Source organism: Synchiropus splendidus, chromosome 8 (assembly GCF_027744825.2).
Source record: "Synchiropus splendidus isolate RoL2022-P1 chromosome 8, RoL_Sspl_1.0, whole genome shotgun sequence".
Lineage (NCBI taxonomy): Eukaryota > Metazoa > Chordata > Actinopteri > Syngnathiformes > Callionymidae > Synchiropus > Synchiropus splendidus.
This window is the reverse complement of record NC_071341.1, coordinates 24,409,175-24,437,062: the sequence shown is the minus strand read 5'-3', so window position 1 is coordinate 24,437,062 and position 27,888 is coordinate 24,409,175. Positions and strand designations below refer to the sequence as shown.

Here is a 27,888-nt window from a genome sequence, read left to right as displayed (position 1 = left end):
TCACTGCACACACAGGTTTATTAAGTTAATAACATCGACATTGACCACAGCAGGTCTTCAACTCCATTTGATCGTGAATGGCGCCCCCAGCGAGACAGACTTGCTGGTGACGTCAATGGTCAGCACCTGCAGACACAAGAGAAGAAATGCATGACCTCAGACATGTTGCCGTCATCGATGTGTCAGAGGTCTTGGTATTCAGGCAAAGTCACGTTTGCCGAGTCCTCCAGTTGCCATAGAAACGTCATGATATTTTCCATGGCACAAGAATCCTAATCCTCTCCTCAATACGCCTGTTCCGGAAATCCCCCTTGTCCTTAGTGCGGTTTGACAGTTGCTACGTCCAAGCAATGATTTAAGACATTATTTCAAGTTCTCAGTGAAACTCCACCCAATTATTCAAATATGCCGTCCCGTCCTCCAGCTGCATGACCTCAGTTGAAGCCCTGTTTCAGAGACTCCAATTTATTTTAACCTTGAATTTATGACTGAGGATTCAGGCGGAAAGAGTTACAATGTTTTGGGAGTTTAAAAAAGGTCTGGGCGCCAGACAGTCTCTTTCACTCCTGGTTCCCTTTGGGTGAAGCACGGAGCTCATTTGGCATGCTAACGTCTTACAGTACGTCTAATACTTTCCAGATACTTCATGGAATGTTAATTTGACCTTTTGGACTTTTGAGAGCTCACTTTCTTTTGGTATATACACTATTTATGTGTATATATATATATGCATGCTCTCAGACAAAAGGAGGGATGGGCCACCAGATATGACGCGGGTCGCACGGTTAGAAGTGACGTGGAGGTCAGCAGGTTGAATCTTCTAGATAAGAAAAGCGAGAGAGAGTCCTGGTGTTTAGGGACGTGCACACACAATAATCCAAACTCCAACTTCACTGCTGACCCCTAGAAAATGGCATCCACTTGAGGCTCTGTCAGTAGATTCAGCCCAGGTGGAGAAACACTTGTCGTGTAGTCACTTGTTCTCTGGCCGGTCGAAAGGTGTCTTACCTGCGTCGCAGTGTTGTACTCTGGAGTCAAGGCCTGTGGCGCACCAGTTCCTACTGTGAGACTGGCTGTTGTGATTTTTCTAAAGCCTGCTCCCCAAACTCTCACCACGCCGAGTGTCAGTAAGTCCTTGGCAGCAATCTTGTTCACGACAACTTGTGATGTCAAGGTTTTCTGGAAAACAAAAATCAACATAAAAAGTGTGAGCTGTCTGTCGGTGCAGATGGTGCATAGATGGAGAGCTCTAATACACATTAGTTGGCAAGCTACTTTTGCTTCTCACTTATGCCTTTTTGCGCAAACGCAGAGCCTTAACTGAAACACACACACACACACTTCTTCAACCTCGTCCCTCTTGGCAAATGGGAAGCCTGTTTTATCGCTGTGTGAAATTGCTTTGGAATGAACCTGCTCGCAGGGAAAGGACAGGCACAGATGTTTGGCCATAGTAGCTGTGCACTGTACGGTGCAGAGCAGAGCACAGCAACTATCACAGGAGCAGCAGGCGAGCGCTCGCTGTCAGACCCGCCACAAGAATCGATGGCTGAATGGTGCATGGCTAACATGAGTTCACAGACTTACCTGCTTCACGTTAAAGTTGGTCAGCAGGTACTCTCCATTTTTCACCGTGTCTGAAAGAAAAGAGGGAAGATGAGCTTGCAGACAACATTCTGGAATGGAAATCCCACTGGATCCAATGGCTTCCGGGGTTCAGACAGAGGACATGTCTGGCAAGAAGAGCAGGTTAAATCCCGCAGATTTACGACAAAAATCATCTGAAATTGTTGATTTGCTTCTCTGAAAAACATCCAAAGAATTCTTCAAGAGAGCAGGCACCTTTGAAAGAGGCAACCTGACTGTGGGAAGTGCAAAGAATATGGAATCTGGGGAGTTTTCATCTATCACCCACCATTCTGCCATCCAGCCTGAGAGTAACTAGACATTCCTTTAGTGAAGCAAAGCCGCAGAGACGAAGCGCACGTGAGCCACCGTGATGGAGGGGGGTGGGGTGGAGGTTTGTCTTGTCATTCATTTGAGGCCAGAAAGATCCCTGACAGTTTCCGTTCAGGCCGAACCCTGTGTGTGTGTGCGTGTGTGTCTTCCACCTCCTCATGACACTGCCAACCTTGAAACAAGTGAATCACCCCCTAAATCTTCAGCCATGGAGAAGTTAATGTCAGTGTCTTGACTCAGTCATTGAAGCTCATCACTGAGTAAACACGTGTTTGACAAAATGGCAGTTTGTAAAAGGCAAACTAAACCCATACGGAACTTAAAAATGACATTCTCTCTTACTCTTCCTGTCAACGTGACGGCACACGTAACCTCGTGACTGTGAGCCGACCATCATTATTGAAACATCATGTGTCGTGCTTCGCTGTCGAACCCTTCCCCACAAGAGCGCGTGATCAGGTCAGTGCCAGTGGCAACGGCTGCGTCAAGTGGGCAAAAGGCTTCGACAACACGGCAGAAAAACAGGCGAAAGACAGGTTTAAGTAAAGCAGGTGGACGGACTTCACACAGACAGTGAATCTCCAGGATGAAGGGCACCAGCGTCGAGAAAAGGGTGGTGATGGAGTGCACATCTCCAGGCAGCGACGTGGAGTTACTGTAATAGTTTTGTCACTCCCCTTTTCTCTCACCCCTCGCTTGCTTCCTATCTATCCGTTTCAGCACAAAGATGACTCACTGAAGGGATCGCAGGCATCTACTCGGAAACTTTTGATGTGTGTGTGGTGTGTGAACCACTTTATAAACGTCGCCTTGCAGCAGACTCTTTCCATCTGATAAACACTATCACTCAATTTCTAAACCCCCATCTGGTCATGCATCGATTTATGATCAACCAATTTCATATTCAATTTCAAGAACATCTGCTTTATTCTTAACGTATTGACGTTTCTTTTAAGCGTGGAAATCAGAAAAGCACGACGGGTCAGTGCATCAGCGGGAGGCTCTTCTTTCCTGAGGCTCCTCCCTGAAGGCTAACATGTGTGATGTGTGCGTCTCATACGGTGCCACCTTCTGTTCACGGTCAGCTAGCCTGAGTCAATCCATCCTGGTGTTTGGACGAGCCAGCTTCCAACATCTCAGGAGAACACTCTATTAAAGCTGGTTGCACAACAAATGTGAATTTCAACCTTCTAAAGACGTGGCGCACATGAGCTTCGCATCAGACCTTCAGAAATAAATGTTGCATGGGCCGCGAAGCTTTGAAGAAACTTACCAATTCCTTCTCCGTCATCCCAGAAGAACGATCCCTTAGCAGTCCCCAAGTCATTCAGAGCCACGATCAGTCCGAGCGGATTCATCCGACTGTCACAGGAGGAATCTCAGTCTCACGTGCGCTGACGTGCAGTCGGCCGAGCTTGTTTCTACCTGTAGTGCGTGTTGTTCTCCGGCTTCTGCCACGGCAGGATGTGGCCCCCTCTCACGTGAAGGTTGATGTGATCAAGTGGAGTGTACATCTTGACCATCTTGCCACGCACACCAAGACTCTCACCCTGGAGACCAGTGTGAGAGTTAGCATGTTCCAGCTGCATGACTGGGCTGATTTGGTGTGGCCGGCATGAACTCACGGTGTAGTAGTCGTACCACTTCGCCTTGGGAACATAGGCCTCCACTGTGGTGACGCCCTGAAGAGCAAATATGTTTGTTGCATGTGAATGTGACTCCACGCATCAAGGGCTGCTGTGTGCCTACCGGGTCCAGAGCAGGAGTGATGAGAAGAGCAGGCCCCCACAGGAACTGCCGGTAGATGTCCCAGGTTGTTTGGTCGTCCGTGAATCTGTTGCAAGCAAAGCGGGTTCTCTCTTATATGAGGGCTGCAATCCCACATGCGCCATCAGCCTCATGAACTCATTCACGTTGTAGCGGGTCGCCATATGTCTCACACGAGGCAAGTTGAAATACATTTCTGAGGGAGTCTTCTCGCATTAGAAGGTTGTCAAGTGTCATGATCAGAGATTTCCTTTCACAATAATTCCAGCTGACGGAGCCCCACACCTTTCAGCCCTCCGCCTGGGAATTCAGCGAAAGCATTTTGAAGGCTTTCTTCCTCCATCACCATGTTTGGGAGCCACATTTCCGATACATTACGTACCCAATCTCACTGCTTTTCAAAGATAACAGCTGACTCTTGGTTTTACTGAAACAGTGTCCTCATTTTCAGCTCAGCAGGTGGCGCACTCAGTTTAAAAATGATGAGAGGTTACGTTGAAATGCATGGGATTTCAGAGCAGAGGGTGCCATTTTGTTGGCTCTGCAAATGAGGACGCTGTTTCATGAAGCTTCATGAACCCATCACTTCATGCAAGTGGAGATGAAGGTGGGTGAATGGTGACATGAAAGTACCCTGCGTGTTCCAAGAGGGAGAGTGAGAAATGCTGCTCTTGGATTTTACTCACTCATGCAGTACTGGCCGGACAACTGTGCTTCCTTTGGTGTGAGCCTCATACATGAGCGTGTAGAGGTACGGCAGAAGTGTGTAGCGGACATTGAGGACATTCCGGGAGGCGTCAGCAAACGTGGCGTTCCAAGCGACGGGATCTTGTCTCTGAAATGTCAATACATGTCATCATTATGTCGTTGACACGCACATGAAGGCAACTTTTTTCAAAAGGCATGTTTTTCTTTGCATGCGATGACACTGGTTTTGAACGGTGGAGCTGTGAGATCGTCTGGAGGTTGGAATGAAAGTGCTCAGAGGACAAAGGGACGCTGGCAGCTTTGCAAAATGACTTGGCAAATGCTGTGCTCTTCAGTTCCCCCTCTGCATTCGCTGACCTTGAGCGCGGGTTACACTGGTGGTCGCTGAAGAACAAAGATATCCAGTGCCATGTACTTCTGCTCAAGTGATGGGTTTTTTTCTCAAATTCCGAGTCTGCGTGTGAGTCATTACTGGATTGAAAGAAGCATGGGGTGCATCTTTCATGTGGGTGCTGACCTGCTCACCTTGAGAATTCAGTGACACCCCTTTTCCATGCCGTTAAAAAGCGCTGCCACAGACTTTCAAATATACACAGACGAGCGCGTCCTGTATCGCAGACTCCTGTGCTGAGAAATTTAGCCTGGTGGGATCGATCCAGGACACGGGTGTTATTGGATTTCTCAGATGTGTTCCACGCTTGGTAAAGGTCAGCCCTTAAATGAATGTCACAGAGACGACAGCAACAAACACTGCTGTCTTTCTGTGGGCGACCGACACCTGATGGAGACTGAAACGTCATTTTGAGGGTTTTTACACATGAAGAGGCTTTCAGTGTGATGGAATGTGTGCAGAAAATTCACTTTAATTTAGTGTGTACAAAATCATTTGGAGCCTGGCATGTAAATGTGGTTTTGATTATTCTGTTGCAGGCATCAGTACGTCAACGTTTTCTCCTTTTTATTTCGCATGAATTCTCTGATGTGGTGTTCTGTGAACTTTTTTGTTTCTCTCTCCAAACTCTAAAACCACCAACACATGGATTAAAAATAGACACTTTGGGTCAGTTTCAACTGGCTAAATCTATGCCATTAACTGGAATCCCAAGGTAAAATTCAAGCCCGAGCAAAACTCAAATGAGCACACGTATTCTTGCAGTTCTGCAACGGTGCCACAAAGATGGCAGTGTGTGAGAGTGACCTTTTGATATGGTCTTTCTGATGCAGTGAGGGTGATGTGAGAAGGCTGACAAAAAGATCTGTCACAGGGAAAACGCACTCCTCAAATGTGCAAATACCAACTGGTGTTGGAGACAAACAAACGTGTCGCTCCTCACCGGGTTGCCCTTGCCATTGTGGTTGCGAGCGTATGGGTAGAAAGCGCCCAACTGCGTCCAGCGGAGACACATCTCATATTCAGCTTTGTTAAAGAATCCACAAATGTCGGCACCCGTCTAAACAGGGGCGGGAAAGAAGGGGATAAGATGAGCCACATACATCATCATAATGTGCACATGACCCAAAGCGTTTTTTGTTGCATCCAAATCCGTCCGCACCTTGTCAAGGAGACAAGGACACAGATGGTAATGTTGGTACTTACGTAGGAAATGCCAAACATGCTGAACTCCATCATGCCTGTCGGAGACAGAGGTCGTTTATTCCGTTCACTTCAAATCCCTCAGCAACATGATAAAACCTCTGATTGAAATTCCAGATGACATGAATAAAGTGGGCGTCTTCACATACCAATGATGGATTTGTACATTTGGTCCCAGCTGGCGTTGTTGTCTCCCAGCCAATGGCCCGACCACTTTCCACTGGATGGGAAGGTGGACCTGGTCACCACGATGCCTCTCTTCCCAGTGACGTTCAGCAAGGCACTGAAGAGGCACAACGTGAGGGTTAAGGTGCACAACCACGGCTACCAAGTGTGTTCTTCGCCATTGTTTCGACGCAGTGGTTCACAGGTTTAGCCTTTAAGGGTTTTCAGCAGACACACATCAACATGAACTTACTCGTATGTCGGCTTGGTGTGAGACCATCCGTAGATATTGTGCACATCATAGTGTCTGACTTTTGTTCCGTCGCTGAGTATCTGTTCACTGTTCATGCACAAAGTCTTGTGGGTCAACCCGCGCTCCATGAAGTCCAAGCCTGTAGGAGCATGAAAGGCGCTGCTAAATCTCTGTGGACTAAACTGCAGAAAACAAAGACCTTACGTGGCATGTACGGTGGCATATCCAGGAGCGGGTTCCCGAGGCACTTGCCGACGGTGCCGTGGACAAAGCTGGCAGGTTCGTTCATGTCCTGGGGATCATTTGCTCATTTTAGCCAGTTGCCTTTTAAAAGCACGTCGTGCGCTACGGTCTCACTCACGATCCACAGGCCGTCAAACTTCATGACTTCGTCGTAGTAGTCCTTTATTTCCTGATGCCACCAGGTGGCCGTCTGAGTGCGGAGGAAGTCAGGGAATGCAGCGTACGCCCTGTAAAGCTGCCACAGGGTGTTAGCAGAGGAGAATAGAGCGCCATCTCGTGGGCTGGCCAAATGAAGGCACTCTTACCTCCACTTGTTCGTCCCAGGGCAGGGTGTCGTCAACTGTGACGTTGGGTTTGTCGGGCCAGACCTGCGTCATGAAAGCACAGAAACACCCATGACTCTGTGGTGAGTTCTCGAGTCCTGCTGCTGCATTCTGGCTCACCTTCCCCCACACAATGGAATCGCTTATTTCTTTGGGCCATTTGATGAAGACGTCTTGTTCTTGACCTCTGTCAAAGGCACGGTAGTTTGTCTCGTTACCTGAGATGGCCGGGTCCTGCAGGGGTCGAAACAACGCGTTAGTTCACACGAGCTTGAAAGGACTTTGACTGAGACTCCTGAAAGTCCTCACCAGGATGAATATGAATCGCATGCCTTCGCTTCTCATGCTGTCGACCAGGGTCGGGAGGTTCTCAAACTTGGGATTCAACGTGAAGTCCAGCTGCCGCTCCATGTAATCGATGTCTGCGTACTGCACATCCTGCCGGGACAGTAGCACTGGAATTCAGCTTCAGACGCATGGACGAGTCTGAGTCACATCAGGGGGAAATACTGGCACTCGGCCGTGGAGGTGCACGGACAAGGACCCGTTAGTCAGTAGTGGGAACACTTGATGGAGTCAGCCATCTCCTGCCCAGGTCTTCTCTCTCTCTGACTGATCTCACACAGGAAATGAAGGCAGCCCGACTGCAGTGATGCTTTCACTTGCAGGGTTTGTCTCCGCACAGAGAGCGTCTGTAAAAGAACTTACATAGGGGATTTTTGCAGCGAGCATCTCCTTGTACAGGTTCGATATTTCCGTGTCGTTTGCATAACCGTAGCGGCAGAGCTGGAACCCAAGGGACCAATAGGCAGGTAGGACAGGTCGCCCAATCAGCTGTTAGGAGGCAAAAGAGTCTGGTCAGGGCATTTCAGCAGAGAAAGCTCTTTTGTTGGGAAGGTTGCATCCCGTCAATGTTGTGTGTGTCCGCTTATAGGAGTGTGTGTGTGTGAGAGTTTGCTTGGCAAAATGAGAGTGCAATGAAGCAGCGCAACTCCAGCTGCTGCAGTCCATCAACAGCGGCCCATGGCCACAGACACGGAGCTTCGTATGCAGGAAGAATAAGCCGCTACAGACGTACTGCAGTGTACTCCTGCACCACCATCTCTGGAGTGGGCCCCAGAACAACGTAGAAATCCAGTATGCCTCCCACAGTCCGGTAGGTCAGAGCTGGGGTTGGCTGCAGGGTCACATCTGGACACAGAAGAGATGTGGATGTTGAGTCCGGGAACCCTTTCAACATGGCGCTGATCCAGGTTTTGGACCAGACTTGATCAGGGTGAAGAGAGTTTAGAGCTGTAGACAGGGGTGTGTGGGTGTGTTTTTCCTCTCACCCATGGCATTGCTGTTGAGCAGCAGCACTCCGTGAGCATGGGCAGTCGTCTCCAAACCCATGTAGAACGGGTGCACGCCGTAGTTGTTCTTCTTGTACTGCAGGAGAACCACAGTTAGAGGAGAACCAAAATGGATTCATTTTCAAGCACCCTTTCAATGTAATCAGGTCTCAGGTCATTCTTTTCAATCATTTACACTGAATCTCAAAACTGGCAACAGGACAAAGCTGTTCTCAGATCCGTAGCAAACCCTTTTTTCAATGACACATATTTGTATGGCAGAAATCTGAAGTACCATTGGAGGCATTGGATACATTTATCTCTTTATTGGCCAAGGGTTGCCTTTTCTTTAGACCATATATGTGTGTGTGTGTGTTGCAACTCCATTTGCTTCACACTGTGTACAGTGTGGTGAGACAGCCAACACATGCATGCTGGAGGACACAGATCGACAGATGGAAATGTGAAACACAAGTCAGTCAGTTGCAACATGCTTCAAGTTGAGCGCGGCACGTTTTTGCCTTCCGCGACTCGTCACTTGTGCCTCACGTGTGATGTCACCAACAGGGGCAGCCAGGGCGGCTCAGCATTCAGAGTTGATGAGGCTACTTCAGGTGAAAAGGTCTGACTGTGAATAAGCATCATCCCCGACCTCGAACCAGGCTGGGAAAACGTGACGACACCCCTCCACACAAAACCCCCAGGAGATGCGTGAAGAGGGGCTCTTTACAAGTCACCTCTGCAGACATTCAGCAGGGCGTTGAAGTGCAGCCCTTGATGAATGAGTCATGTATTTTGAAGAAACAAGCCTGCCACTTACACCAGGTGGCTCATCCTTGGAAAACATTCCCCAAGTGTGATAGTTGAGGTCATGTTTATAAGTTGGATGCTCTGTCTCCCCAAAACCGTAGATGGACTTTGACGGCAGCATTGTCGACACTTGGATGAACATGTCGGAGAAGGTGAAACCTGGCACGGACGAGTCCCAGCTGAGACAGGTGACAAAAGATGAAATGTTAGTGTTGTGTTGCCGTGATGATGGAAACCGATGTGTTTGACCAGAGGGGGATCTCAACGTCAAGGTCTCCATCGGTTGCGACAGTTGCAACACAAACAAAACACATCGATTCTTGCTTTGCCAACATGAGTGTCAGCAAACGGCTACTGTTCACTAAATGTCAGCTTGTTCTCAGAGGTCTGAGGGCATCAAGTCTCAATGAAAAACCCTGTTTCATGAAGCCTCATTAGCCCATCACCAATGACTGCACCGAGTTCGCACGCTTTCAGGAGCATTCTGTCCATATTCTGTTGCAGGAATGGACAGGGCTGAAAGCGGACACTCACATTTTGGTTCCAGTGCTTTTCCTCACAATCTGGATGCCGAAAGGATTTTTGGTGACCATGACTCGGTACAGCCTCTTTGCTTCGCTGGCCTCGGGAGCAGCAGGTGTGGACAGTGGCACCGGAACCTCATACCTCTTTGTCTTTGGGTCTGTGATCTGGACGAGGTTGAGATATGTCAGCAAACTTTCATTTGGCAGGGTTTCCCCAGGTAAGAAGACCCACCTTGAACTGTAGCATGTCAGCAGTGTGGAAGGTAATTTCAACATGGAGTGTATCGATGTCTGGGGAGTCTGGCCGTCCGCTGCTCTTGTATTTTTTGTTTCGATTGAGATCCAGTCTTATGCCTGTGTCAGTGACAGTTTCACCAGTAACACTGTATCCATAGTCCGCTGGGTAGATGCACCATGGCACAGATTCGACAGTGCTGGGCTGAATCAGCAGAGAGAGAGAGAGAGAGTTTCCGTGTCACAGGGTGTCATTTGAAACCAAACACGACATCATTCAGTCGCTGTGTGTTGACCAACGGTTCAACCATTGAAAGGCACCAGTCTGGGATGGAGTGACTCAAGAGTCTCACCCTCCACAAGCATCCTCTGGCTGCACACTTGGTCTCATCTGCGCCGTCCTCAGGATGGCAGTCGAATCGCATGTCTTCCTCTCTGATAAAGTCCCACTGGATTTCAAAGCTCTCTCCGAAGTTCAGGGAGAGGTTCTTAAGGATGAGCACCTGTGTGTTGCAGCGGGGAGAGAGGACAGGTGAGGCCGAGTCCTTGTGTGGCACACAGCTTCCACCTCATTGGCAAACATGGATCACATGACCGATCCCTGAAGTTCTGACTGACTTTCAAAGGCACCGATGCGGGGAGTCTTGATGCTATTAACGTAAATATCGTTGAAGAAAATGTAGTGCCCAAATCAAGGCCAAAGCTTCCTGAGTGACAGTTCCTTACCTGATTTGTAGCATTATGCTCAACGCTGGCCTCTGGCAGCAAGGTGGTGTCAGCCCCTTGTGTCACCGACACGATGCCCGGGTGTGCTGGCACAGCAAGGATTGTTACGGTCTGGAACTTCAAGTCATGTGGATCTGTGTAACCCGTTTTCATGGCATCCGCTTTCAGCACTCCCTGCGATGCACAGTTTGTCCTTCAGTTGAGCGGCCTGGAAATACTTTCCTATTCCAGAGCAAGAAATTCTCACCCGGTCGAAGGTGAAGTTGTAGAGGGTGAACATGTCGCTTTGGACTGTGTCTGTGAATGAGAATCTGCCCTTAGTGCCGCCACTCTTGTTGCCATGGAAAGAGGCGGCGTCTAGCCTGAAGAGTGCTGGATGAGGAAAGCAATACCTCTAGATTCTCCATCGTCCCAGAAAAGGTCCCCGGCTGCCTGGGAGTTACCGTCAGGAGCCACGATCAAACCCATGGGGTTGAGCCGACTGGAGGAAAGACGGATAAATCAAGCAACAAAGAAAGATTCACCACAGTGGTGCCAAAACAAAGTGACACATTTGACCTAGAATACTGACGTAAAATAGCTGAAGTGAAATGATCTGTGATCCGCATGACACATGATTATACAGACCCCAAATAATACCCAGTGGACATGCATGGTTTTGTGTGTCGTTTCCAAGAAGAAGGAGCAAAAGTAAAGTCCTGGCAGTTTCACTATTCAGTGACAATGGACGCTGCTGTCATCGTATGAGTAGTGGTAGTCCTGCACCTGTACACCGTGGTGACGGCTGGCTCCTGGGTGGGGAGGATCGCGCCGCCTCTAATGTGCAGTCCAAGCTTTTCGGCTGGAAGAAACATATCTACGCTCTGTTTTCGGAAAGGCACTTTCTCCATCTGTGGAAAAATCAAGTCAAGATGAACACCAGTATTTTGCCGTCTCAAAGCCAGTGGTTAAATGCATCTCGATTCATCCATTTGACTGCTAGGAATGATGAAGAGGCAGCGACGGGTTGCTCTTGATGGGGGTTTTTTTCTACCCTGTTTCAGTGGGGCGTGAGTGTGTGTGTGTGTGTCCTGTAGAATCTATGACCAAATCAAGACCTGGCCTCAGGAGAGTTGAACAATTTGGATCCTGTCACTACTGTTAAGCCCCTTATTTCCCCTCTGCGGGTCTCATGCATTTTTTTAGCCACTGTTATTTCCGCGTATTGCAAATGCAACTTTGCTATTATTTTTTCCCCCTCAAGTTCCATCACTCTGAAAGTGCTCTGTAGTGCTCTGATACTCGTTTCTTTCTTTCTTTCTTTTTTTATTGCTGTTACATCTGGCACAAATCCCCAAACCGTAGCGCTGCTCCACTGCGATAATCACTGGGGACCCACAAGGACAAGAGGCCAGGAGCAAGACAGCTGATCTAATCCTTCATCTGATCAGCGGCCGCTTTCCGTCGCAGCCACAATGGCCAAATAAGGTCCCTCAGGAACTTTGCACTTCTTTTATCTCTCTGTCATGGAGATATTCTCCCTACTCTTCCCCACCTCCCTTCTTGCCGTGCTGGTTGTTATCGCTCATCTCATGTGTCTCGGTTTCAAACAAAGAATTCAGAGCCAATACTCGGATCTGATATGTGTTCTTTGTTTACAGAGTCGCCTGCTCATACGGCAGCTTAGCAATGACTCAGGACCCAGACACGGTAGGTTAGCTATGATAGGACCGTTTCTCAATGTCTAACAAGAACTTTTGTTGGAGTTGAGAATGACATGAAATGAATTCAGAACACTGGCTTTAGGGTTTTTCTAAATGATCACTCCTTTTTGACTCAACGTTCATTTAAAACGAGGGACAAATGTGGAGAATTCAACAAGGAATTTCACTCATTTCCACGGAACGCCGTCGTACCTCCTGGATCCTTAAACTCCCAAGCTCTGACCTGTTGACAAGCCTGGGGGCTAGATTGGAAAGCTTACCGTCTCGTAGTCATACCACACGGCGTCGGGGATGTACGCCTGGACTCTGTCCACGCCCTGCACACACACACACACACACACACACGCAGAGCAGATATAAGCCCAGTGCAAACTGCAGCGTCTGCTGTACAAACTTGTCTCCAGCATCGCCACCCCGCAGAGAAGGCGTGAAGATGACTTCACAACAGGGACAATCTCACGTCAAGGTGTCGTTTCACAGCTATCCATCATCTGATATACAGCCAGGTGACAGTTCTCTTCCCGGCAGTGTGTTGACTGATAGCTGACACACAGGGAAGGGGAGGACGCACCAGAGCCATCAGCACAGAGGCTCAGAGCCTTTGATAGCCTTGTCACTTTGATGGTCTCTTCTTCTTTTTGGTTTGTCACAGAGACGACGTATGGAGGCGAGAAGCTCCGAGCGCCGTCTTGCAGAGGCATCAGCAGTTGACAAGATTTAGGCTCATTTGAGATGAGAACTCACTGTCAGGTGCCGCCGTCACCTGCCTGTTGCCATCATGAGACCGGACCGCAGCACTGTGCTCGGTCAGCGACTGTGATCGAGATGGACAGGACCTCAGCTGGGACCATCCCAGTGGTGGGGCCGCGCTGAGAGAGCAGAAGTACTGGACCACACTCAAGGGAACCCGAGGGCCCAGTTGACAGCTGCAGCTAAAGAGAATGCAGATGAGAGACGGCAGCTCCCATCTGATGAAAGGTTGAACTCGGAGAGAGAAGGAATGGCCAAGTGGAGGCAGGGTGGATGAGGACTAGAGGGGGTGACAGATCTCCCCAGTTATCCCGAGGATGAAGGCTGGCGGATCTACTCATCTAAACGATTGATCCACGGCCTCATTAGGCCGAGAGAGACAGGCAGGTGCACGAAATCTCAAACTGGAAGGGAGTGACAGAGATGGGGAAATTCAAAAGAGCGGCTGAGAGACTGTTTTGAATTATGACCATGGGCGCGTCTTGACTTTCCAGTAACGTGCCTGCGTGCCTGCGTGTTTCACTAGGACTTGTTTGTTTGTTTGTTTGTTGGCGGCGCCTAAAGAGCGACGTCCTCAGGACACGACTTCCCTTCTCCAGTGGCTTGCACAGGCTTTTAATCAGGCCTCTTTGACATGAATGCAAGCGTGTGCACGTCCACTGACACAGGAGTGCGAGCCTGCGCGCCGCCATCCGCGCCTGTAATCTGCTGCTAATGAGGTCAGCGCTCTCATTAGATGGCAAAGTAAGGAGAGAGGAGATGAAAGCCAGAAGAACGAGGGCTGAGAGGAGAGAGGTCTCGTGTCATCTCTTCCCATGGAGGTCAGGGAGCCTGTGTGGGGGCGTCACGAGATGTTCAGGATGGAGGACCCAGTCTGAGCCACCGACTCTGTTGCCATCTACCTGGGCATGTTGAGCTGGGGGTTACACGTGCGTGCACTCACCGGGTCGAGCACTGGAGTGATCAGCAGGTGTTTTCCCCACAGGAACTGTCGGTCAACAGCCCAAGTGGCGCTGTCCGAATAAAATCTGGGAAGAGAAAGAGACAGTTTTCCATGTGCGTAGCGTGATGGGTTGAGAAGATTCTTTTCAGAGCTCAGTAGGCGGCGCGCTGTGGGCTTTCATTGAAGTGTTTCCAGCGGGCTCTGTTTCATGAAGCCTCACCAGCTCATCACTACCGGCCATCAGTGGCCTCAGCATGAAACAACCTGCGTGCTTCAGCCTGTTCTGTTATAATAACAATAATAATGACAGTCATAGGGATCATACGAACAATTTCAACAAAGAAAAAGAGGCAAGGATGATGCGTAAAAACGTACTCGTGCATGAGGGGCCGCACCACGGTGTCTCCTGCGGTGTGGGCTCTGTAGAAGAGCGTGTAGAGGTAGGGCAGCAGAGTGTAGCGGATGTTCAGGTAGTGTTTGGAGGAGCGAACCAGTGCCGAGTCAGCGCCGTAGGCCGCAGGGTCCTGGGGCTGCAGCAGTACACACACGGGGACTCAAAACACAGAAGCCATGCACGTTTCCTATCATTTGTGGCGCAGAGTGACAGGGTGATTAGTATCCAGGCCTTTTTTTTTTTCCATCTTGATCATCGTTTCTGCCCTCGGCTGCAGCGTGTGATGAGAAGTGTGTGTGTGTGTGTGTTATTATGGCTCCGTCTCATTAGAGCCACGATTAGGGCAAAGCATCGGTCACACATTAAATGTCTGGATTAGAGAGGAGCATCATTTTAATGTCGCTGTCCTCAAGCAAGTCCAATGGCTCAAGTCCCACTCATGATGAATAGCCATGTTCACACACACACTCTGGCAGGCAGCGAGTCTCCGTTGACCTGTCGTGACCCACAATGTGCCATTTCTGCCGCCAGACTGAGAAGGGAAATGTCAGATGAAGAATGCATGCAAGAGCATCAATTTTCAGGCTTTTTTACCACTGACTTGGCTGTGTTTACTGACAAGAAACACTCAGTCATGTCAACATCCACAGTGACTCGGGTTGTTTCCTCATATTGTGGAAATGAGTTTCATTTGTTACTGACTGCAATTGGAAAACAAAAATCACAAGAAAGATCTTATGTGGCCACTAAATACACTGTTAAGCTGCAATTGTTTCAGAAGTTGATTTAGCCAAATGGAAAAGTGACTGTGGTGTGAAGCACACATTCGGGGAAGGTCAGATTTTCAGAGCCGCATGTGTCTTCACTGTACCTTGTAACCCTGGGCGTTGTGATTTCGGCTGAAGGGATAGAAGGCTCCCACCTGCATCCAGCGTTGGCACAACTCTTCAGATGAGTCGTCAAAGAAGCCGCAAACATCTGCACCAATCTGTGGTGAAAGAAGGTACGACGTGGTCACCGATGACGTAAAGGGACATCGATGGCGCAGTTTGATCCAATTCCCCCTCTTTGTTTGTCATTCGATTTCTGGAGAAGCAAAAACTGGAGCCATGACGGATCACAGCAGCACCTGTCCTCGCACGCAGCTGCGTGCGCCAGTGGTTTGAATTCTCTTCTGTTCATCTTACTGTCATATTAAATTCCAATCAAAAGTTGTTTTGAATAAGAGTCTGGCCTGTATCGTTCCCCTCCTGTGGTTCGTGGGACAACAGTTGACAGTCTCAATCCCGATAAAGAGCGATCAGGCTGTAACTTACGTAAGGAACCCCGAAGAGCCCAAACTCCAGCATGCCAGGGATTGCCCATTTAATATCATTCCAGTTGGCAGCGTTGTCGCCCAGCCAGTGACCAGAGTATTTCCCCACACCAGGGAAGGAGGACCGGGTCAACATCAAGCTGCGCTTTTGTCCAAAGACCTTCTTCATGGCACTGCAAACCAGAGTGACAGCAAGTCAGACAGCTGAGCATATACATACCACATGAACACACCAGGACAAGTGAAGATGTTCACGACAGCATCCGTTCAATGACAACTCCTGCTTATGAGCTGCAGCTGAGAGCGTCGAGCGATGAGAGGTGGCGTCACAGTAATGTAAGAGACCGAAGAGGACAATGACCTCTGATGTCCACAAGCTGTTCTGGCATGAGCTGAATTGTGATGTCCAGACCTCAGATTTTATTGTTGCCATTGTGCCAGTCATTTCTTCTTGAACAGCTCTGCTCAAATTTCTGTAAGGTTTTTCATCCTGCTGTTTTTTTACATGACATGAATCAGGCACTTAAGGCTTCACGTCGAGAAGAACAAATCAATAAAGAGTAGCAACATCAACCCTGTAACTAGAGCCCAGGGGCTTCATGTCTCACACAGTCTTCTGCCCTTTTCCTGCTCCATCTTTATGTCCGGCAGATTTGGAATTTCAATCATTCATTTGACTTACTGTCTGTGTGTGTGTGTGTCATTTGGACTGTGCACTACTGTAACGACACTTCAGTAACGTCAAGCATCCATCAGACTCAATGCATTAGTCATGGGCCGATGAGGCGGCCTGAAACAGTGCCTGTTCAGAGGTGGCGCTCTCGGGATACACTATGATGTGACGTGTCATTGGACTGGTTCATCAAAAACAACCACTTTAGAGCAGAGAGCGCCGTCCAGTGGGCCCTGAAAACGAGGGCACTTTCAGGAAGCCTCATCAACACAGCACGACTGTACATGTGTTTAGTTATCCAACACTCTTTCAGAAACTCAGACCAGCGATTTTTGCCGTCCTCAACAAGCGTACTGTAACAGTGTACGACACTGGTGTTGTATGTGAGGGGAAAGCAATGGGGCCTTACACTTCACTGGCCAACACCATGGAGTAGGCGTACAAACTGTGGACGTCATAGTGAGTCCCCCATTCCTGCTTGGAATCCATGCACAGCGTCTTGCTGTACATCACTTCGTCCAGAATCTCTGTTGGAAATAGAAGCAGGGGATGGAAATGAAGAAGTTAGATGACAGTGTGAAGGACATATCACGAGCGCAACGCAGCTCTGACCATCAGTGTGGGAAGTGAGCGTCCTTACTTGGTGTGTATGGAGGGTAGTTAAGTTCATTGTCTTCACAACCGTTTATTGATCCTTTCTGGAAATTTGATACTTCATTCATGTCCTGCAAATGGATGAGAGCATGTTCAACACCCACAAACCAAAGCCCATATGGAGACTCCAGCTGTCACTTACAATCCAGAGGGCGTCATGTTTGATCTCCTTGTAGAAGCGTTCGTATTCATCAGTCCACCATTCACTGCAGTTCGAGCTGGTGTAGTCTGGGAACACTGTCTGCCCGGGCCACACCTGTGTCACATCGAAAGCGCGAGCCAAACGTCAGCTTTGGCTTTCTGTCACCAAGGGATCGAGTCCATGTGAGCGTCAGTTGTCTCTCTGTAACATCTGGAGTGAATGTCAGCTACATATAGGATGTCGGGTTGAATGGGTTCTAGTGATGAGGCTTCGTGAAACGCCGCCCGGTGTGGTGAGGTTTCATTGACATGCTCGTTGAAATTGAAAGATTACAGAGCAGAGAGCGCCGTGTAGCGGGCTGGATGACACTGTTTCATGAAGCCTCAGCCTCAGCCATCGGGGCTGTTGTTTAGACCTGGCAGGAACCAAGCGTCACCAAGCGTTTTGTTGCCAGTGTTGTCTCCAGACTGATGCGCTAGAGTGACATGAGATTAGAATTGCAGCCCAGTATGGTTCGCTCAGCATTCTGAGCCAGGACGAAAGTAAATCAAGCCTCCGGAGGAAGAAAGTGGGAGCAGGCCAGGAGGCAGCGGCACGGCAGAAAGGGAGACGGCAGACGCCTTGAAGTCGTGCGCAGTGGAACAGCGATCGATAATGTAATAGAAATCTCTGGAGGTGACTGCGTGGTGGCAGTCATCCTTAATGACATGTATTAAGAAAAATGATTAGTCCAGCATGAGAGCGGAGGCTGGTGCGGCGGTGCGCGCACGGAGCCGTCAGCGCTTCTGGACCGCCTGCGAGATGTTCAATCTCAAGGCTGCTCCACTCGGGCTCTTTTTTAACCCTTACTTCCTCCACCGCAGAATTTATAACCCGGTTTGTGACATTAATCTTGCTCACGTCCACACACTCAGGCCAAACACGTGCATGACGTTTATCTGTCACTGAGCACTGGGCAGAAATGCAAGGCCTTGCCAGTAGATCCGAGTGACGCTTCTCCACTGTCTCCATCTGTTACTGTGTCTTTACACCATTATTTCTGCTTTCACTAGATAAAGCTCGGCCCGCTCATGTTGCTCTGTATCCTAGCAACCGCAGCTGTCCCAAGCATGTTACGTAACTGCTCCATAAGCAATGATGTAACTGATATGCCAGAGGTTATTAGCAGAAAACAGGTCCATAAAATGCTCTGGAAACAACCCGGGGTCAAGTCTACATGGACATAAAGAAGTGGCCGCCTCATTTAGCTTATCATTCATGGTCCAATGCCTTTCTCTTCTTCTTCTTCAGACATGTGCATTGGGTTTGACATGGCAGTAATGGCTATTTCAGGCGGCGACAATATTCACCGCTGCATATCTCTGACCTTTTACGTGGAAATCATAATGGGACTGCAGGTTATTAACTGGCTTCACGTCTCGTCTGCTCAGTAGGTGCCTCTCTTTGTTCAAAGTCGACGATGAAGTGAAATGATGAATGTTCAACGATCGTAGAGCAGAGAGAGCGCCATCTAGTGGGCTCTGAAAATGAGCTCTCTGTTTCGTGAAGTCTCACAAACACATCACTAGCCATAACTACTGAAAACTTGCACAGTACAGCGAGTACTCTTTGGGATGTTTGTGCGTATCAGTATCATCATCTAACTGTTTTTTATGTTTATTGAATGATATTTTATTCCTGTTGTACTTACACAGCTCTTATACTGTAATACACTGGCCTGCTTGAAATGATGGTGTGTTCCTCTGTGGATGTGACTGATGGTACAAACGTAAGTGTGATGTCCTTGGCAGGAAGTCGCTTTATTTGATCAAATTATTATTTCTTGGTTGAAGGACTGACTACATGAAAGGAATGGAAGAAGTCCAATCCATCTGTACACATCATGGACTGAGGGAGGAAACCCAGAGAAAGACGGCGTACAAACTGAGCAGCGAGCTTCTGTGGTGTCCATGATCATCTCACCTCGCCCAGCAAAGGCGTTTTTCCATCTGAAGTGGTCACCCAGGCCTTCTTCAACGTGCCACGGTCATAGGAGTCATAGGGAGCATTTCCCACCCGCTTGCTTGTGGCAATAGCTGGATCCTGTGGATGATACCAGCCGTTCAGTGTCAAGCACCTCTCACTTCATCAACCTGGAAGCACTTCATTTCTAAAGGAACCACAGTTAAAGTCTCCATAAAATGAAGTGGCGAATAAGTCAATCGTATGTCTCGATCCGGTTATAGCAACCATTATGTCATGACTCTGCTCCTGTTTTGTCCCTTGAGTCATGTTTTGGTTTCTTCCGCCTCCCTTCCTGTTCCTCTGGCACACGGCTGGAGCCAATGAACCCCTAATCACCTAAGCACTTAAACACCTGGGCTCCAGCAACAGATTGTTTCTTCCAGTTCAGCTTCTAGTTTCGGTGACTTTCTTCCGGTTCCTGCGTTTCTCCCAGTGTTTCCCTTTCCCGGTCATTGCTCCTCTAGTTCCTGAGAGTTGGACTCCTTTTGTTCCCCGTGGTAACTCCTGGTTCTCGTGGCTCTCCTTGTTTCGGTCTCTCGTTCTGTGCGCTAGCTAGCTCATTTAACTCCTCGTCCTCTTGACTCTCTTTGTTTCGGTCTCTCGTTCTGTGCGCTAGCTAGCTCATTTAACTCCTCGTCCTCTTGACTCTCTTTGTTTCGGTCTCTCGTTGTGTGCGCTAGCTAGCTCATTTAACTCCTCGTCCTCTTGACTCTCTTTGTTTCGGTCTCTCGTTGTGTGCGCTAGCTAGCTCAATTAACTCCTCGTCCTCTTGACTCTCTTTGTTTCGGTCTCTCGTTCTGTGCGCTAGCTAGCTCATTTAACTCCTCGTCCTCTTGACTCTCTTTGTTTCGGTCTCTCGTTGTGTGCGCTAGCTAGCTCATTTAACTCCTCGTCCTCTTGACTCTCTTTGTTTCGGTCTCTCGTTCTGTGCGCTAGCTAGCTCAATTAACTCCTCGTCCTCTTGACTCTCTTTGTTTCGGTCTCTCGTTCTGTGCGCTAGCTAGCTCATTTAACTCCTCGTCCTCTTGACTCTCTTTGTTTCGGTCTCTCGTTGTGTGCGCTAGCTAGCTCATTTAACTCCTCGTCCTCTTGACTCTCTTTGTTTCGGTCTCTCGTTCTGTGCCCTAGCTAGCTCATTTAACTCCTCGTCCTCTTGACTCTCTTTGTTTCGGTCTCTCGTTCTGTGCGCTAGCTAGCTCATTTAACTCCTCGTCCTCTTGACTCTCTTTGTTTCGGTCTCTCGTGCTGTCAGCTAGCTTATTTTGGATTTTTACTGTGTTAAACCCTGGTGCCTGAGTTTAGTGTTTTGTTTCTCCCAGTTTCCATGCGTTTCCTGTTCTCTTTTGTAGTTTATTCTCGGTTCATTTGTACATTCAGCTTTAGTTAGTTTTCTCCCGGTTCAGTGACGTTTTCTGTTTTGGACTTTAACTCATGTTTGTGGACTTCTGCTAGTTTGGTTTCTCCCTCTGGATATTTAGATTTTGCTCTGTTTTCTCCCGGTTCGGTGACGCTTTCAGTTGTGATTCTGTTGTTTGTTTAATTATTAAATATTATTTCTAACTTGCTCCTGCCTCACTGTAACCTTCACCACTTGCGCTTGGGTCCAGTTCCACATTCCCAACACGTGACATTTGCTCCTCGTTCCCTTGAAGCGTGACACATTAGCACTTAAGGTATTGTATGTTGCCCAATGCTGTTTAGTGTTCTGGGCAGAGATAGGAAATTGTTCATCACAAAATGCTAACAAGCAGTAGCATTAGCATTACAATTAGGAAGAAAAATGCATTGTCTTGAAGGTAATAAAAACCAAAGACTTGATCTGGATTTTGAGGTAAATGCCGTCCAACCTCAGTGGCATCGTTGGTCGTGTAGCACAGATTATGTATGATTTATATTATTTTGGATTTTTACCAAGATAAGGATGTATTTCTGGCCCTTCTCGTTGAGGTAGTCGGCAAATGTCGGCAGATCTTTGAACTTCACTTTGTCGTACGTGAAGTCTTTCTTGTCCTCCATGTAGTCGATGTCAGTGTACTGTATTTCCTGAAGAGAGAAGGAAGAAACACAGATGACTGGCGTCTTTTCCTCCACCATCTCCTTTGGAAGAGCAAGTTAAATGTCTAAAGCCTATTACACTTTTGAAAGTGGATTTATTCTGTCATGCACACTCTCAGCGACCTCTAAAAAGCTTGACCCCACCTGCTCTCGCTGCCCACTCACACTTATCAAACCTGCGTTGAGTCTTGTTAACCGCCACAACATCCTGCCGGCAGTGTAAAAGCCACGGTCCTCTTGTACCTCAACGGGCAGGAGAGGCGAGGAGGGCCAGCGATCTGCTTTTACATCGCCGGAGCAGCCGGTAAAGGAGTAACTTTGACTGTTGGCTCAGGCTACGAAGACACTGTTTTCGACCAGACTTCTCCGTGTCCTGCAGCTCTCGTGCACCGAGGACAAAAGCAGCATTGGAGAATCGTGACTAGACCTTTACACTGTGTGAATCCATGCAGCAGATGGTGTAGAAGAATCTGCCAGCTCCTCCTAATGTCGAGCGGCTCTAAACCTATCATGGCAAATGCTTTCCATCTACTGTTGATCAAATAAGTCCCTGAGTGGAGGAGGAGAGGTATTTGGATATGAAACCAAGATACAAGACTGAAATCTTGCTCTGTGTTTGTTGGGGTTTGGTGACTCGATGAGGCAGATCAAGCTACGCCCTTGATTGATGCCATGTTAAAGCGCTTAAATAGCCGGATGAAATGATTAATTCAGTGGTTTTTGAATCCAAATCATGTCCAGCGTGGCTTGTTGAACGTGCTGAGACCTTTCACCAGGGGAAAATGGGCTGAAGCATAGCAGTGGCGGGGCTGAACCTGGAGCAGAAGGCAGACTGTCCGCGATGTGACAGCGAGCCGGACGACTGCGGCCACCCCTATCATTCTGGCCGTCCAGTCAACTGCTGATTCCACCTTCATATCACGTCTTGGCAGATAGTGGATTTGGTTCTTTGCCTCTGGAGCATTGCAGGCGAGGATCAATTTTAATGTGGGTTACACAAGGCCAAACCTTCTCTCCCTTTATCCTAACCTGTGTCAACCTGGTGAAGATGTTGCGCCACTGAGAGAACCAATGAATGTTTTATTATCTGAATATTAACTTCACTTTGAACTGACATGTAACACCTGCATTTTAAGATAACATCTTATCGCCCATGGGATATACAGGAACACATCCACAGGCCTTTGGTTTGACTGCTTAATGTATAACATGGAGCCTGTTATGTCAAGCCCAGGACCTGCCTTGAACTTTGGGACCTGTCTGCCACATGTCAATGATTAGCTTGTGTTGACCTTTGCTGGAATGTTGATAAAACACCTTTGAGGCCCATTTATGCTCAGCGTTATGCACAGATCCAGATCTGGACGGAGCCTTCTGTCCGTGCTCTGCGTTCTGTATTTCTGCACGTTTCCACTAAGCTTATGGATACGTGTCTAATGGGACACGAAGAAGACGATGGGCAAGAGCGACGTGACCAAAGCTCCTTCCACAGTTGCAACAGATTGTTTCAGAGTCTGTTGTTGCTCCCCCTGGTGGCTACACTGGCGATGGGGACAACTTTGTCGCTGAAGGGAGCATGAATGGGCCTTTAGATGAGCTGCTCATGTCACCACCTCACGCAACATGTTTGGGTTTAGTTTCAAAGTGGCTTATGAAGAGAGAAAGACTCAGTCCTTACATATGGAATTTCAATAGCGCGGTTCCTGTCCACGGTATTCTTAACCTCCTCCAGACTTCCATAGTCCCACCGGGATAACTGGAATCCCAGTGACCAGTAGGGAGGGATTACAGGTCGTCCAATCAGCTGGAATGATATAGACATGTGTTTGCCGTTAGGTACAGCAAAGCCTCACAAGCAAAAGATTCAATGTCCGATAACCAGCCTCACCTCAAGGAACTGCTGGACCACTTGTTCCGGCGTGTTTCCAAAGAAGATATAGAAGTCCAGCACACCTCCGATGGTTCTGTAGGTTACTGCTGGTGCCGGCTGAAGAGTCACCTCTGAGCGTGAAGACACAAGTGGTGAGTCAACTGTGCAGCAAACTGCCATGAATGAAGGGGACCAGTATTCGTGCGACACGTTACATCACAAACGCAGAGAGACTGTGGGGATGGCAGCTTGGGAAGCCACCGGAATAAGACGACAGACATGAAAGGGGAAAGACCCGGGCAGGCATTTCCGTTTCTGTCTCCTGCTCCTTCAGGCGAAGCAAACGTCTCCTTGGATGTGTGCGTTTGGTTCCTGATTAGTGTCACTTAACAAAATGAAGCGTGTATGTCACCACACGACTTGTCAATCCCGTCCTGTATGTGGAAGGAACTCTTCCATGAAGCCGTGAAGATGACTTCCCTGGACTCCAGAGGACTCCTGTAGTTCACCTTGCATCAGGCAGGAATGTGTTGGCGCATCCACGTGGTCTATTGCTTATTCTCTCAGCCCAGTCAGACTTATCTCCACAGTGCTCTCAGGTCTGCGTGCAAAGACTAAGGAATGTCTCCTGCTCTCATCTGCCAGCTTCTGCACACAGCTGATGTGGCTTCCCAGCCACGTGGTGCACGTGACTTCCACACGCTCTGCATATAGAGGAACGACGAGTGGATCTGAAACCGCGTGGCTGAACACAATCACACTTGATTGTGAGTCATTGAAGTTACCTCGCCCGCCGTGTCTCACGCTCGGTATTTGTTATCTCCCTCTGCTGTCGGGGACTTACAAGAGAGGGCCGAGCACAGTGCCATGTTGGACATGAGACGCCACAGTAGAATTACTCATTCACACAGCCAACATTTACAGCTGCTTGATAAAACACTGCCACCGTCATCCTTTATGACCACGGCAGCGGCAGCCCACGCCATGCCAGGTGAACACGTGTGGCGATGAATGGGTGTGTTTCTCAAGACTTATCTATGGGGATTTTGCATTCATGCGGCCCTAGTGAAAGGTACGTCAGAGGCCCACAGGTCTGTGCACGTTTACTCCTGTAACATGTTGGCCATCGTCAAAAGGACTTTTGCTTCCAATGTTGACGCAGAAGTCCATCTTCCGTGTTGAGGCATGAGGTGCTTCAGCTCAAGCAAACGTCCTGCCACGGCTTTTCCTGATGTGGCAAGACTCGGACTAGGAAGAGGACATGATCGTGGGCTTTACATCAAGACTTGCATCCGGACGAGGCACTAACTTTTACCAGGGCCACCCCAGAGATCACAACTTATCAGGATCTACTGCTACTGGAAACCAATGCCAAAAGAATGAAAGGACTGCTATACACACGCCAACAAGCACGAAGTTCAGAGCGCAACAGACTCAAGTCATGACATGCAAATTACCCATCGCATTGCTGTTCATGAGGAAGACGCCAAACGACTTCCCACTGTTGTCTTCAAGACAGAGGAAGAAAGGGTAGTGGCCGTAGAGGTTGTGGGTGCCCTGTAGAAACAGTGGAGAAATACATCGTTTTCATGTTGATGAAGAATCTGGATCTTTTGGCATCTACTAAAGCAGCTTTTGAAGCCATCTTTAACATCCGCAGTAGTAAATTCTGTATCTACATATGGCACCGTGCCGTCAGCCTCGGAGGCTCAGGTACTACTGCCATTCTATAAAGACACGAGGACATACACGCTCGCTCCAGCAGTGGCCCAGAGCTTCATGGACACACACCAGTGGATGTTTGAAGTTTGTTCGACCACAGTTAAGGAAGAAACGTAGGGGATTTTCTGCAACAGTTGATGATGAAGCCAAGTGAAAAGAGGCTTGATGTCTCTGTTCAGTGTCACCGGTTCTCATTAAGCCTGGCCAGTGTCATATCAAAGCTGCGTGCTCTCTCACTCCGACTATATCACTGGGAACTAAATGGCCGGTAATTCCTGCGCACAAACCTAGAAACTCATTTGACTGTGTTGCACAGCAGCTGTCTTCTCCCTTACCCCGTTAGGAAAACCATCTCTCGTGAAGATTGGCCACGTTCTCCAGTTGGTGTCGTGGAGAAAGCGTTGGTGCACGTGCTCCCCCAGGCCGTAGATATTGTGGGATGGAAGCTTGGCAGACAGCTGAAGGTACTGGTCGGAGAATATCAGCGGGGCCATCGTCGTGTTGAATCTGACAGGAAGAAATGAGAGGGCATGACTGTGACACCACAATGAAGATAAAAACAAACTATTCCATACAAGCATAGACGTTTGTCGTGAAGCATGCCGCACGCTAGCCGTGTGGCTGCTGTTGAGCAACTTGGTTCCTGGATATCACTGGGTGGGGTGCAGTAAAAGTGCTATCTCCATCCAGCTTACTTACACAATAAACGCTCTCATTTTATGTCCCGACCCCTGACCTGTGATGATCAGGATAATAATCGCCACGAGGTTTGATCAACGGATTTATTATTCCGACACGAGCAGTGATGGACTTTGTTTCTTTGTTGACGTCGGACACGTGGCATCATGTTTATCACAGTGATAAGAGAGACTCAAACATGCGTAACCTAGAGGAATGAATCGACCCGCACCAGGATGATCGTAAAAGATCGTCAAAGGGGATAAAAGACGATCTGGCCTCACATAAATTAGAACTCCATCCTGGAAGTAACTTCACCTTTTGCAGGCAGTTAGCAAGTTAATAACATTTAAAAAATAAATAAATAAAATTAATACATCTAAATGAAATTACAGCACAAGTTCATAGGCCAGTCACTCAGTGCTGGCAACAGAGGCTCATGATTTCCCCTTGTGTTTATATCCATCCTATGCAAAAGTCTTGACTAAAAATGCCTGCAGCAGTTCAAAAAAAGCCTCCTGGCAACTCACATAGCCTTCTTGGTCTCTTTCCGGTAGACGGTCAGCCCAAACGGTTCCTTGGTGACGACCAGTGTGTTGCCGATGGGGTGGCTTGGCTTGCTGGCCAGCTTCGCCACGTGTTCGTGGGGCACCTCAAACCTCGTGACGTGGGGATCGTAGATCTGTGGGAATGTCAGACGTGGTGCATCTCAATCTACTGGGAGTGTAACATCCTTCCCTTCAATTGGAGTTTTTCTTAGCAGTCTTCATGAAGAAAGAGAAATGACGATGGAACCAGTGTGTACCTTGAACCGGAGACGGTTTTCGGTCTGCATATCTGCCTGGAAGGCCAGTTCTTTGACATCTTTGCCGAATAAAGAGGGCGATCCCATTCTCATAAGACGAGCCTTCACCACTGGAAAACAGTTACGCGTTGAATCAATCGCATCAATCCATCCTGTAACTCCAAAGTACAACGAGACGTGTGTGTGTGTGTGTGTTCTTTTATTTCATTCATACGCTCCACACAGTAGCCGAGCTAAAAGTCAGTGAAGTCGAGCAGAAAATGGAAAAGGCTGTATTCCTAAGTCAATCATGTTTCCTGGCTCTCCATCCAAGTTCTATATCACAAGCCCATGGTTTTCAAAAACGTCACTGACAAGTAAGAAAAGAATTGAAAAACCCCCCATGAGAGAAAAAGGTCATACCGTTTGGATCGGACTGGTCCACAGACTGAGCTACGTATCCGTGGTTGGAGGAGAAATAACACCAGGGGACACGTCTGTCGTCCAGCGGACTCCAGCAGCAGCCGCGCTGCTCACACCTGGCCTGTCGATGCATGGCAGCCATTCATATGCTTTCTCATTCCCCATACATTCCACCCTCCAATAATAAGAATAACAACAGCGAGCAGGAAAACTAATCTTTATCTGGGATCCACTGACTTACCTTGGACGCTCCAGCATCTGGAAAGCAGTCCACTCTTTCTGCTTGGGGGATGTTTGGACACTGGGGAATGAACTTGTCTGCGGGTGGATCAGCTCATGTTAGCTGATATACAGAAGGCCTGTGTTCCTTCACCTTCCTCGATCGTGGCCACTCACCATCTTGGATGACCCCGCTCTCTCCCAAGGCAAACAGCACGATGAGGGCGATCGCTGTGATGGATATCAGTGTGAACATCACCATCAGGGCGATCTCCAACCCTGAAAATTTCCTTTTCCCCATCTGTAAATCACACAGGCTCAGCTGGTCACAAACATCACAAGGACACATGTTCAAGTGGTTGTAATAAAGAGATTTCACATATACAGTTCATGAAGCTTCGTGAGCTCAAAGCAATAGTCAAATCCACTGCAAACTCAAGGCCGTTCCATGTGGCCCATGAGATCTTGGAATTCGGTAGTAGTAGCGCAACAATATCAAGTGAGCCACGCAGATCAGTTTTGAAGCCGTTGTGGAGGGAGCCGGTGGTCCCAGGGTCAGCACTTTAAGACATGGTGTCGCTGGTCAGCTGCGGAGAGCTAGCGTGTGTCGCTAGCTCTCCGCAGCTGACATCTTGAACCCAAACTGTGGGGTCTAAAAGCCTTGGTGGCAGTTAGCAGCATCACTCATACTACGTCTTTATTTACTCATTTGCTGCAAATGTGGAAAAAAAGCGATCCTTAAATTTCCATTTCACATTGGGCTGAATTACACCAATCTGATGCCGGCTTCTGTCCTCGTCTCAAATAAACAAGTTCATTCAGGGTCACAACAAAGCGGAAAAGGATCGGGGTGGGGAGAGTCCTCCCTCGGAAATCCACCCTTGTATGCAGCAGATGGACTTCAGCCGACGCTTCAGGCCCT

At 48.5% G+C, this 27,888-nt stretch overlaps 1 protein-coding gene across 1 annotated transcript; it reads right to left on the bottom strand.

Moving 5' to 3' along the window:
- On the bottom strand, positions 1 to 27,267 carry si (sucrase-isomaltase (alpha-glucosidase)). The gene is made up of 47 exons (XM_053872261.1): positions 27,144 to 27,267; positions 26,989 to 27,065; positions 26,748 to 26,868; positions 26,346 to 26,455; positions 26,071 to 26,222; positions 25,198 to 25,369; positions 24,598 to 24,697; positions 23,159 to 23,271; positions 22,949 to 23,074; positions 21,127 to 21,258; positions 19,174 to 19,293; positions 17,212 to 17,325; positions 17,056 to 17,140; positions 16,825 to 16,942; positions 15,744 to 15,915; positions 15,299 to 15,415; positions 14,409 to 14,563; positions 14,034 to 14,118; positions 12,601 to 12,657; positions 11,403 to 11,527; positions 11,030 to 11,118; positions 10,885 to 10,934; positions 10,638 to 10,811; positions 10,265 to 10,414; positions 9,910 to 10,116; positions 9,688 to 9,842; positions 9,164 to 9,332; positions 8,344 to 8,440; positions 8,091 to 8,203; positions 7,721 to 7,846; positions 7,322 to 7,450; positions 7,133 to 7,246; positions 6,995 to 7,057; positions 6,808 to 6,924; positions 6,651 to 6,738; positions 6,447 to 6,585; positions 6,178 to 6,311; positions 6,032 to 6,066; positions 5,769 to 5,885; positions 4,413 to 4,561; positions 3,709 to 3,793; positions 3,585 to 3,641; positions 3,385 to 3,509; positions 3,233 to 3,321; positions 1,588 to 1,637; positions 1,009 to 1,179; positions 1 to 126 (listed from the first exon to the last, which is right to left on the bottom strand). The coding sequence occupies exons 1-47, from the start codon at positions 27,265 to 27,267 to the stop codon at positions 58 to 60; spliced, it is 5,436 nt and encodes a 1,811-aa protein (XP_053728236.1). The 3' UTR covers positions 1 to 57.
- Between the last annotated feature and the right edge of the window lie 621 nt (positions 27,268 to 27,888).

What these genes read in the sequence shown, in the direction of transcription:
- si (XM_053872261.1), bottom strand. Translation starts at nt 27,267, where the DNA reads ATGGGGAAAAGGAAATTTTCAGGGTTGGAGATCGCCCTGATGGTGATG. An exon ending in GAGATGGTTTTCCTAACGGG is followed by an intron (nt 24,698 to 25,197) that starts GTAAGGGAGAAG and finishes CTGTTTCTACAG; the next exon opens with GGCACCCACAACCTCTACGG. An exon ending in ATTCCATTGTGTGGGGGAAG is followed by an intron (nt 7,058 to 7,132) that starts GTGAGCCAGAAT and finishes TTCATGACGCAG; the next exon opens with GTCTGGCCCGACAAACCCAA.